Raw genomic sequence first — 13,323 nt, forward strand, 5'->3', positions numbered from 1 at the left:
GTATAATCACACAATAGTTCGATCAAAACATGGATGTAAGGAGCAAAGATGAATCTAAGGTAAATGTTTTCAGAATTTCTGATGATGCAGGTTTTAATTTATGGTATTTTCTATTTGCAGTGTGTTTTATTCATGTGTGCCTTTCACATATGGATGCCAGGGCAAAATAGGTCCCCAGTACCGGATTATTAAGAACCACTCTGCAATGGGGATTACTTTGGTGCATTTTGTTTTATGATGCTCTATTAATTGGTTTGTTTGATAAAAGTTATCAAGCTGATGCCTGAATTGTAAAACACCATTCACTCACTCATGTCTTTCTTTGGTTGCTTGCAGCGTTTTGTAAGAACCCTATCGATGGCCAGTGGCATGAGTATGATGACACAAGGGTGAAGGACATGTCCCAGTCACAAGTTACATCTAAAGCAGCCTACCTGCTGTTCTACCAGCGGCGCAGCCTGTCCAAGTGTTGCAATCAAAACCTGCATACTGGCAAACACTGGATCTTCCGTATGTACACCAACAACAACAACAATAACAACAACAACCATGTTCCCCCCAGCCCTTCCAGTCCGACCAGTGCCAAGTCGGTACACTTTGACACCTCCTCACCCCAGCAGATCCCACGTCACTCCCAGCCTATGACACCCAACACGTTGCGGAGGGAAATGGGAGAGCATCCCATCAAACCTATCCTGCGACCTCTCACCCCTCAACCTCCACGAAGACAGAACTACAGCCCACAGGAAATAGATTATTACGACCACAGTCCAACATCCCGGGGAAGGGAGGTAACTCAGGAGTTCCGAGTACGAGCTCCACTTGTTCGGCAGCACTCAGAGCCTGATGCTCATAAAGGGATGGGTGCATGTTTCAGTTTAAATCGGACTTCTGGACACAATAGTGAAGTGTACGGTGTCAAATCTCCTCAGTTACCTGAGAAGCACAGCCATTCCTCTAACTTTCTGAATGGACACGATCACGAGAGTGGTACATTCAGGAGAAGCTACAGATCACAGGAAAGGACAAGGCCTAACATTAGTCATGATGCCAATTGCCACCGCCCTCCCCGCCCTCCAACAGACTCCTATTCTTCACGGGATTCAACAGACAGTTCAAATCACACTTCTCATTCAACAAATGACAGTTCTTCCCACCCTGTGCGAGCTGTGAATGGCTCAGGGTATCTTTCCTCGCCCAATGAAAGCCCAAGCCATACATCAAGAGCTTTGTCTGATCTTAGGCAACGGCGCAGCTCCAGTGAAGGGCCTGTGGTGGTGTCTCATGTGCCGCAGGACAAGATGTCTGTCATGGTGGCTGAGTCAAAACAGATCGTGCCTCCAAGTCCTGTTATGGCTGCACCGTTACCCAACGGAACAAGAGCCTTAGAGGAGATGAGAATGTTGGAGGAGAGGAGGTCATCTGAGGATAGGATAAATGAAGAGAGGAGAATGTCTGAGGAGAGAAGGGCATCAGAAGAGAGGACATATGTCCATCGAGACTTCAAGACCATTGACACTCGCACATCAGGTATGTCAGTCCTGGTATCAGACATATAGAGCATTGATAATTTGATTTTGCAGTGAAGAGCTGATTTCTTCTGTTGCTGTGTTTGAATAGTGATGTCTTAGATTAACTTGCCACCTACAGACATTAAGGGATATATGCTTAGTCGATGCTTATGTTCGTAAATGATTTAGTGGTTACCAACTGTGGAATATGGAAATGGATGTTTCAATGTTGTGTGTATGTAAGATCGAAATAAGATGCATTTGTAATTTGATTGCTGGTATAAATGATAAAAAATATGATTTGTTTTAAAGGTATTTGATTATGTTACCAGTAATAATTCACCATCTTGAAATTATTTTTAAAGGTTCTGCACGTAAATCTGAAGACCGAGAAATTCCTGAGAAGTATGCTACCGTCGGTCGTGACATTCAGATGAGAATTGATGCTCTGATGGATCATTCACGCAACACACAACACCCCCAGACAGACAGTAACATGAACACATATTCCCGACCTCCCCGACCCCACACCGTGCAGCGACGGCAAAATGATGCCTACGTGATGGAGCCCCGTGATCGGGATAACATGTCTATCTCTAGTCTCAGTCAGAGGCAGAGCCGCAGTCGCTCAAACATTGATGCAAGAGACACTATGTCTGTGAAAAGCTTTGGGGACCAGGTTTACAATGGCTATGGCAGAAGAGATTCCAGTCGGGGCCCAGTGCGGTACCGACCACACATACACAAAGGACACATGCATGCACAGATGCAGGCAAGACGCAGTATTGAAGTGCCAGCACCTTGTTTAAAAGAGTCGTCTGTGTAGTGGATCGCTAAGGTGGATGCTCATCCTTGGTGAAGACACGAATCCGGGTTTCTGTGCTTGTTTGGGGATGACATTAATTGTTGAAGACAGAAACCAGTATTGGAATGCATTAATGGGATACCGTAGGATCTTTTTGACTGTTGTGTTGCATAGCTTGGATCTGCAGCAGGATGTTTACCATTGATTGATATGTTTAGTGCTAAGCTTCTTCTGATGGAAGATATTGCGGAGACTTGTTAATGATACGTGACAGTTGCACTGCTGATGTCTATGGAACTTGTATTGTAACTCTGAAGGTAAACCTGGCTTTAAGGGATTTGCGGTAGTGTGAGGTAGAATGTCCCACGAAGAGATTATAGCATGTTGGTGTTGAAAGCGACTGCTGAGCAGTGAAATGTTGGACTCCTCGAACTATAGTGCTGTGATGTTGTACTTTGTTGTGACGTCAGGTAAAGTAGGATGTGTGTCTGAATACATGGTCCGCAGGCATAGCTCGTGTGCCATGTTTGTTCATGAAGGAAAATGAAAAAGGATGAATATTTTGTTTATACTCAGTGAATCCTATGTTGTCACAGTATGAAAGTACTATCATGATCAGTTGTCACAAATTTGTGTCAACTCCTTGGGACTAGTACAGCTGAATCATTGAAAACGCTTGGAGCATTCTGTTCAAGGTTTTGTAACCTTGTTTTTTATGGAAGGCTGATAAGAGATGCCGTTTTTTTGTGTGGGTATTGTGTATTGTGGAGATGCATGTGGGATGTGTCTAGGACTGTGCATGTTTGTTTGACTTGATTTCTCACTTGTTAATGACACTATTTCACCACAGCCATGTGTATATAATAGATCCCAGTAGCTGCACTGTACATAGACACAGCAGGCACATATCATGTACATACATCTACAGAGTGGAGTTGGACAGCCTGGTGTGTAAAGACTAGAGGCATGCACTGCCTTACTGTTGACAGTAGATATCAGAGTAGTCCATATCTTCATATAATTGTGTACAGTAATTTTCAATATTTGAAAATCTAACTGTTCAGTGAATAGCTAATATATATATATATATAGTTGTTGTATATTCTTACACATGCTACTCACTGACTGCAAGTACCAGTGGATGTGACTCTGTGATTAAGGGAGGCATTTATCAGAGATACTGTCACAGCGATGTGCTTCAGTATGTTTTTCAAGAAATGTGAACTAAAGTTCAAGCAATGTGTTTCAAGAGCAGGACCTAAACTTGAACAAACCACTTCCAAAAGCTGTGCATCCTTCCTGTGGAATGTGTGGGCAATCCTGATGACATCGCAACTTGACTCTCATCAATTGTCAGAAGTTACCTCCCTTTCAGGAAATGCCATGGGAATAATGCATGAATCCTTCCACATGATTGGCAAGATTTGCAAATTTCAAAATGAACCGAATGAGTTGGGCTCAAATACCTTTTCTGGCCCAGCTCTCCATACACAGTATTATCTATGATCTTGTTTCCTTTCCACAAATAACAAATTCAGTCCTCATGGGTGAGTCGGGAGTCACATCCAGGGGTATCGACCAAGTACAATGTGACACTGTTTTGTCCTTATGTCCATACAGCAATGCAAGTGACCATACCTTGCCTTGTGCCATAGGTACACTACCACTCAGCGACAACGATTTACATAATCAGTGTGTGCAAATATACATCATCACAAAGTGTTAGTGTTGCTGTTCTACCTGGGATGTACTTAGTCATTGTTGATGAAATTACAGTTAGTATGAAAGGTCTTTGGCTAGGAAGGGAATTTGAATGTCACCGTTGAACCGACCTGTTCTTGTTGAGTTGCTGAAGGATATAATGTTTCTATTTGTTTACCTTTCTGGACATGTGTTAACTGGGTAAATATTTTTAAACTGCAAAAAAAGTTAAGGACCACCATTTGGGTGATCCTTAACTTCTTTTGAGTAGTATAAATTGGTAGCCTAAAAATCTGGTAATTTTCTGGTAAATATATCTTTGTGTAGCTATGGCATGACATATAAGATATTTTTTTAGCTGTCATATTTTGGCTTTTAGACTCTTCATCCTTTCAACTTATCCCAAAGTGGGTAAGGATTGTTGAAAGTTCCTTGAATTACCTTATTTACATGTACTTGGAAGGATGTTTGTTACATCAAATTTGGAAATAATCAAAAACATCATTGATCAGTTTCTCCATTTTCCTATTACCTAAAGCTAGTGTTATGTGAGTGTGGTTGAATGAACACAACGGAGATGTGTCCAGTGTTTTCACTTACTGTTGATGGTGCATATCTGTGTGAGGACCAGTGTTATGTGAATGGTGTTTGTTGCTGTATGTGAATGAAGGCTTTGACTGAATATTGTACAGCCAGTGTTTTCTGCAACACTATTGTGTTCATTGTCATTTTGATTCCATATCATAAATTACCCGGTGAAATTTATGATGAATTGTTTTTCTAGGTATATCAAATATCCATGAGTTAAGATTTTGAGAACCTTTGAAATACATGTATATTATGATTCACTGTTTAATAGGAATTCCACATCATGAATGAATGACAGGTAGTCACAATTGAAATTATTATATTATGTCAGACATATTTTAATCAGTTATTGGTCTGTGTGCATATTTTGATTAGTTTTAGTATTTTTGTGTAGATTATTGTGAACAGAATAGCTGTAAATAGTTGTAACATGATTTGGGCAGCTAGCACTCGAAGAGACTCTCTTGCATTGTCTTTTTCAAGTATTTTCATTTCTTTTCAGCCTTTGTTATGCTATCATATCCTTTCTTCAATATTGAAGTCCCAACAAGAATCTTTCAATTGAGAAATTTTCATTTGCAATAAACAGGACAAAAATAGCATTTTGGGTCATGAAAAGAATTAATGATAAGGCTTTTGAGATGGTCCCTAAGGGTTAGTTTCCCTCCTTTTGTCCATGACATTGTTCCAAGAGAGACATTTACATGACTGAAATGGCATTTGTTTGTTCTGACATTGTTTATCATCCAGTAGATTGGATGTAGACTTGTCCATTTGGCTTTGTGTATCATAAATAGCCTCATGAATCTTCTCTGATTCAATCACTCATTTTATCCCCATCGCAGCATAGATACTTCAACTGCTAATCCACCTCAATAACTTTGGTTAGAATTGAAGTATATACATGCCATCTATTATTGTGGTCAGATTGGGAATTGCCAACTAATAAGATAGTTCATTGATGGACGATATCAGTGTATTTGTCAACAGTCTATCTTCCAGTTGATATTCAGTTAATGGTTGATTTAAGTGCTTGATTATAGTGCATAGTACTGTAAGTGTGTCCACTATATCTATTTAGTGAGTATTCTGGGTACATACTGATTCCAGGTGGTATGCCTGACTTGCTATTCCTATTGATGCTACCTAGTGTGAAAACATTCCACAGCTTCCTGCAGCATTGCTACAACAACCACAGTGTTGCACAACCAGGACCAGCCACCAGCCATGACAGCTGTTGATGAGCGTTAGAAACTAGAAATTTACAATCACTTGATTAATGTGTATTGTTAAAAACCAAACCCACCCACCCCCCAAAAAACACTTTTTTTTTATAAAATATATATAGTGTCAAGTCAAAGAGTTACTTCGCTTCCACTTTTTGTGTTGCCCCAACTTTGAAGATTTTTCATTCATTACTCAACAGACTTTAAAACCTTATTCAAATTTTGTTGGTGAAACCGTAAAGCAAGAAATTAGAATAACCTGAAGATGATTATGAACTTACTTTATTTATTTAATTTGTCAGAATTATGCTCTTGGTTGTGACACGTACCCACTACCGGTTACATATGATGTTGTGTGACTCACAAATACTAATAACTATAGTCAGTCACTCATTATTATTAGGTCAGGAAAATCTAGTTTCTTTGTGATTGAAATAAGCAACAGAGGTAGTCGGCTTCTACGTTCCACTTGCCCCATGAATATTGTACTGCACACATCAACTTTATTTTCTGATGCTGTTATTGAATCAGACTCCATCAGAAAAATTATGATGTCTTAGATGATGGTTGGGATTGATTCTTTGTTGATTAATTCTTTTTCTTCGTTATTTTGCAAGGAAATATACTGTTTCTATCATTGATGCAATTTGTTCGGAAGTAACATGGGCAGGTAAAGAAATGTAATTCTCGGATACTCAAATGAATTCAATGAGTAATGAACCAAGGCTTTTATTATTTCTTGAAATACCAAATGTTAGCAGCAGAAGGCTATATATACCAACTTGTTTTGTACTAATATTAAATGGTTTACAGTATATTTAGAACCTGAGAGAATTAATGGGGGAAAAAGGTTGCTGAGTAGTCCAAGATGCCACTACTTGTTGGACCTGCTGGCATTTGTGTCCTTCTGTGTCTGTGGGTTTCACTTAAACGGTATACTATCACTTGTGTCCCTTGTTTTTCTCCCACACGATTGAATTATTTACTTTATTTCAAAATAATTCTCGCAGTCCATAAGAATGAACGTGTTGGGTAAGGGAAAAGTGTCATGGCTTCACTTGACTATTGAACTGGAAGCAATCCTTGGAAACTGTCACAAACATTACTTTCTTTACATGCTTGTGTGTTTTCTGATGCATAAAATTCTTCAATTTTTAACTGTTTGTGATATTTTACTAAGAAGTAACCAAAATGTATGGTTTAATATATTACAATTTTGTGTCGATAACATTCCACATTTTATGTACATGTGCAATTGCTGTTTATGTTTAGTTTGTAGTGATTGTGTGAAGACCAACACTGTGCTGCTTCTTGTTTTTATGTCGTACGTCACTATTTATTTTGTTTCAAGTTTGCATATTCTTCCAATTTCATTCATCAATTTAAAGTGCTGACATTTTGTTTTTTTGTACATGAAAATCAAATGCAATTCATAGAAATATGACATATCTGCAGGCCATATGCTGCAGCCTTAGTGATGCTCATTATTGACGACAATATCATATATGTTTGTACGAATGCTGTTTTGAATCATATGGCTTAAAAGTGGCTGGAGTCACTATTTCCTGTGCTTGCCTCAGATATGGATTTCACATATCTATTTTGTCTCCTACTAGTACTGAACTACCGATAATTACCCTCAAATTACCTGTATCACCTTGATCAAAGGGGAACTCTTGGCATAGCATCATATTTACTGTGCTAGGCATCAGAGTGGCTATGCACATTCCAAGATTCGCCCTGCATTGGAAAGGTGTCGTTTGGACATGGTCAAATGTAAATTATCTTTGAATATGAGGTGATATAGCTGTTTGATTTATTTACTGGTAGACATATAGACATTGCTCTTGTCTTCTCTCAGGATTACTTCTTAATGATAAATGTCTCAAAAACAATGATATGAATCAGTGATGACATTTTAGAAACTTATCTTTTTCCCCCTGTTAATCATTGTCTCACTTTTTTTTATATAGAACTGAAAAGAGAATAATCAAACAATAGTTACTTAATCCCTTGTTTGTTGTTAAATTTTCTTTTGGAATTGATATTTTATGAAATACAGTATGATTATTGCCATGGAATGATTTTATTACTTAATCATTGACATCTTTACTCAGGAGGAATTCCTCATGCACAGATTGAAATGGCCTCTAGTCTAAAGGCTGGTTCCCAGACAGGCAGTTCTATCTTGTCCAGTGGGATCCTGACACTTGGCAGTGCTATGTTCAGGATCTGGTGTAGGAGCTGTTATAGCTTGTACAGTTGGGCCCTTTGATATGAAGCCCCATTATCTCAATGTTCCAAGAACCAAAGGACAATAGATGAGGAGAGATAAAGGCGACCTCTGATGTTCCAGGCAATATCTGTCCTTCCATAGTAATACCAATGGACCTAAGTCACTGGGCTCATTTCAGGTGAAAATTGGAATGATACATTATTTATGTACATTATTAATTTTTCCTTAATTTCAGATCTGAAAACAATTTTTTTAAGTAATACATTTTGTGGTATTTTATTTGTTAATCAATGCATAATTGCTAAATTATCTTTTTGTTGTTAATATTTTACTGTAGATAACCTTGATGAGTGATATTGTGTCAAGAGGTATTACTAGGCACAAATATACCAGTTGGGGTCTGAGGATGAGATAATGGGACAGGTGTGGTCATGCCCACAAATTTACAGTGTTGGACTTGACGTTCAAGTGTAAATTTGTTGTGCAGTGAGTTTACAGTTTCTGAAATGTCTACAAAATAAACAAACTCTTAGTTTTGCTCATGGCTTTATCACAATAACTATTCCATTTTCTATCAGCATTACTTGATTTGTGGTTAGTTGGTATACTACTATGTATAACAATGTTAGATGTGTAATTCAACAAGCTAAGGTAGTTTTCAATGCAATAATGTTCATGTGATTCATGTTCTTTTCAATATCATGTCTTTTTAGGACAATTAAATGTACATTTAAATATAAATTTTGCCATCATTAAGTTTCCTTGTTAACAGTATGTAAAATAAAATAATTAAAAAATAACAAGTTGTTTTGTGGTGCATGAATTGATAAAAGTTGGGATAGAGTATCCTAACTCAGATCCCGATAGACTTCCAGGAGTAGTGCCAGGCTTCTATCCAACAGTCTTCATCAAAACTTCATGGGCTTGTATACACCTGTGAATGCATATGACCACTGTGGTGGAATAGTGACGCATGTCTATTCACAGTCACGTAATGAGATGATTATGTGCATTATGCCCTGGAAGTCAAATGAGCTTGACTGTGTTCATGAACAGAACCCTATATGTGTCTACCGTTGTCGGAGATTGAACCAGTGTGTAAAGTAGAGGCTAAAAGGCCATGGAACACGTTGCACAAGAAATGTGTGTATTCACTATGTAAACAGACCCATAAAGTATTGATGATATATAATCTATTGACTAGTCACTTGGAATGAAACATTTCTCAGTTGTGATGTAGCTTCTTTCAGTGTCCAAACATGACCACTTTGCAAGGATGCTTGCCGGTATTGTAAAACAACTGGACAGTGTGTGTGTTCCATGCTGTAGTCAGCGTATTCCATCTTTTGTTTGTTTGTTTGTTTTGTTGTTTAATGCTGCATTTGACAATATTCCATCTACATCATAACGGTCTGCAAATAAACCATTATGATGATGTCACGCTATTGTTGTTGAAGTTGATTCTGAGCCAGGAATATTTACTGGCCATCACTGAACAAAATATAACAAGTAAAACTGACACAAATGTAGGTCACAAAGCCAAACTATAGAGAAATCATATATCAACAATAGCATGGTTTAAGTCGTTCAGGGCTTGTTGATTCTAGTTCTGGAATCAATAGATTTGAGTCATTTCTCCATAACATTATCAACTCTTGGCCAGGCAATCAAGTACCAGACTTCAGATCACTCCAAATGTACCCAATGAGCAGTAGGTCCACGCCTGTCATATTTGGATTTAAAGATTAGGTTACAAGTTGAGGATGAGAATGCATGTTATGTAATTGTCCAGAACAATTTAATTACAGTAAACTACATTTGTATGAACATGCTTATAACAAACCGATAGATATAACAAACTTCTGTTTGGTCTAGGCTGCACATATGCTTATAAGCAACTTGGGTTATAATGAACTAATATTAGTGGTCCCTCGATTCTGTTACAACCATAGTTTACTGTACTTGTTTTACTGATCCCCATGTCACTTGTTAGACATTTAATAAAACATAAAATAAAACAATTCCATAAAGGTAAATGATTATGTTTTGTGGATCAAAATCTGAACAAGAAGTAATTAAATTGTTCTGGCCTTATATCAATTTGATTATATAGATTTGATCAGAAACATTACTGTTTTGTTAACAACTTGTTAAATAAAGTATTGATGTGAGAGCAGTAATTAAAGCTAGAAGCTTGGATGTAATAATTTTACAGCTATGGTCTGGTGCAGGTTGATGTCCCTTATGGGAATGACATCTTTGTGGGAACAAGACACAACCTGTGGTGCTATCTCACTGCCACCCAGTGTTTGGTGTAACAAACAAATACACACATTAATCACATGTTTATTTGTTGCAAAAAAACTGCAAAACAAAATAACTTTTGCTACCGGTACATTACAGTTTGCTGCAAGAGCTAAAAATCTACATAAAATAATATTTGTATTGTACAACACAGTATAACGAATGAAATAAATAACATCAATAACAATTCTAAAATATCCAACATGAATGCTTGGAATAAAATAGACTAATAACTGAATCTTTATACTGTAACATGAAGCATATCACAAGGTTTGAACAATGATTCGAAACTTGCAAATATTCTGTAGCTATCTCTATGTTGAAGGACTGAACAATATAAAGAACAATATAATATGAACTTATCCTTGGAGAAGGAGGAAAGCCCAAAGTGATGCAGGTCTCAGACATTTACCACTTTGGTGAAACCCACCAGTATGGGTATGGTGCTGACAAACCTAGAAACATAATCAGGGTGAACCGGAATTTTAACCAATGATCATAGGTTTCTTAGACGACTGGGTCACCCATGCCCCCCACATGCTGCACACATAACAAACATTCAGTCACCATAGCAACATCATTCAGCATTCACTGAGTCAATGTAAAAGTAATGCTTGTAAAATGATTGTACACAGCTTATTCACTGCATGTAGAAACATCAATCACCAGTACATAGAATACATACAAGGGCTTTAAACAATAGCTACAATACCCTTGTTATCACACGAGAGTCATCCTCCAATATCTAGTGCATTAAATCTCAAATCTGACCCGCTGCCTCCGTGGTCTTGTGGTAGAGCGTCTGCCCGGAGAGCGGAAGGTTCGGGGTTCGATCCCCGGCCGCGTCATACCAAAATACGTTAAAAGATGGTACTTGTTGTTACCCTGTCTGGCGCCCGGCATGGTATCTGAGTGAGCTAGCACTAAAAAAATGGCTTTAGTCAAGACTAGTACAAGCAGCCACACACACATGCACGCACGTAGCTATGTAAGTGAAATAATCTTGCACGTGACGTCAAACCCCATTTCACCTCACCTAACCTCAAACAGAAGTCTTCCAGCTCCATTCAACACAGTGGATGGATGGCTCGCATGCGGCTGTGATTTTGAATGTAGACCAGTGCTCACATTCAGCAATTTTATTTTGATTGGTTATTTAATTGAAGCTCATGAGAGAGCGATATTCTGTGCTAGGATAGTGATAAGTGAGATTCAAGACTGGTGGTGAATGGGTCAGGATATATATCCTAACTGAATGAGGATATGATACACTGGATAATCGAGAATTGTGCCAAAACGTTGTGTCTGTTGTTATCTCGAACTCTATGTTTACACTTTAAGTGACTAATGTTGGCATTTCTTTCTGACTATACACTTATTCCTTCTGACTTTATATATTTAAATAAAGATAAAACTTCAGGCAAATTCAGTGTATGCATGGCCAGATTGTTTTATACGAGAATCTAAAAACATTTTGCCAGGGCTACGGTCAAACTGTTCCCAATTGGACATATGGACCTATCTCTTGAGACCTTCAGCGGGTAACTGGGATGGGCCAGGTAATAGTGGGGAGGGTACCCGGGTAGTAAATTTCGTCTCATTCCAGCCCTACTACTGACATATCATGATCATTACTATCAGGTGAAATCTTTACCAGTGTATCCTGGTAAACTAAGGGACACAACTTACACCTTACTCTTAGTGATATCAAATTTAACCTAGTAAAAGAGTATTATGATATGTACATGTATTTATATTAGGCTGCATATTTTTTTAAATATGTTTTGGGACGATTTTTCTCAAAAGTGAGGACAGGAAGTAGGACTTTTTCTTAAAAACAAAATTGATGAGAGAGGAAAACCTTCTTTTAAAAACACTTTCATGCAACGTCAGCTGTCAAGCATGGCAGATACATATGATGTTGGAACTTTGAATTATTATATTTTTTTTATTGGCAATAAACATGACTGATGCAGATGGTTTAAACTGGCACGTCAATGCCCCAAAACCATTTAATTTTTTTCAGCCTTAATTTACAAATCATCGAAAGAAATTCTGTCGTGACTTTGTGTACCGTACAGCCTCAGCCTTTCTATCTCAAAGTCAAACTCTGCATCATGATGGCCATTTCCAGCTGCCCCAAACCTCCCTGTTCCATCACCACAGACCCCTGTCAAACTTCATCAGGTCACAAAAGAGTGATAAACAGATTCACATTCCTACCCACCCCACCTCCTGTCATTTTATCACCCCACGTACCTACATATGAACAAATGCACTATGTGCTCCCTTCCTTCTCTGCTGAACTGTAGCATACACAAAAGTCCTAACAAACATTCACGCTTCATGTGAACCTCATTGGTCTACAGTTAAAGTACACAGATGCCTTGAACAACTGACCAGTTTAAAAACGTAAAAAATGCATACCACTTCACATTTTGTAAACATTTCAATGAAATTCTAATAAAATAATTCATTATGCCCTGAACATCCACAACGTCAGTCTTGTCTCATGAATGTCATATGGCCCTATGTGTTGCTTGTTCTTGGCCCCAAGCATCCAACATGTTCTATCCCTCATTGCTCCCTGTAATTGTTGCACGGTTTTTACTCAAAACACACACTTGGGTACCCGGTAAATGGTCACTTCTTTCTTATCCCTTTTAAGCTTCTTCATTGTGCGAAACCCCCCCACAGTCAGCCAGAAATAAAACACCTTCATCAAGTGAGTGAGTGAGTATGGTTTTACGCCGCTGTTAGCAATATTCCAGCAATATCACGGCGGGGGACACCAGAAATGGGCTTCACACATTGTACCCATGTCGGGAATCGAGCCCGGGCCTTCGGCGTGACTAGCTAACGCTTTAACCACGAGGCTACCTGACCACCCCCTTCATCTTGTGACCTTGGTGACAAACACATTGTCTTAAAAGAAAAAGAGGGGTACAGACA

At 38.4% G+C, this 13,323-nt stretch overlaps 1 protein-coding gene across 1 annotated transcript in view; it reads left to right on the forward strand.

Annotated features, from left to right (window-relative positions):
* The window catches only part of LOC139469916 (ubiquitin carboxyl-terminal hydrolase 43-like), a 52,292-nt gene extending 43,462 nt beyond the window's left edge, over nucleotides 1–8,830 (forward strand). The window contains exons 10-11 of the mRNA XM_071252270.1: nucleotides 337–1,530; nucleotides 1,877–8,830. Coding sequence (XP_071108371.1) covers nucleotides 337–1,530; nucleotides 1,877–2,337 — 1,655 coding nt within the window. The 3' untranslated portion in view covers nucleotides 2,338–8,830. The remainder of the gene's footprint in view (nucleotides 1–336; nucleotides 1,531–1,876) is intronic.
* The last annotated feature ends 4,493 nt before the right edge of the window (nucleotides 8,831–13,323 follow it).

Source organism: Haliotis cracherodii, unplaced genomic scaffold (genome assembly GCF_022045235.1).
Source record: "Haliotis cracherodii isolate W230 unplaced genomic scaffold, xgHalCrac1.p SCAF_2, whole genome shotgun sequence".
NCBI lineage: Eukaryota > Metazoa > Mollusca > Gastropoda > Lepetellida > Haliotidae > Haliotis > Haliotis cracherodii.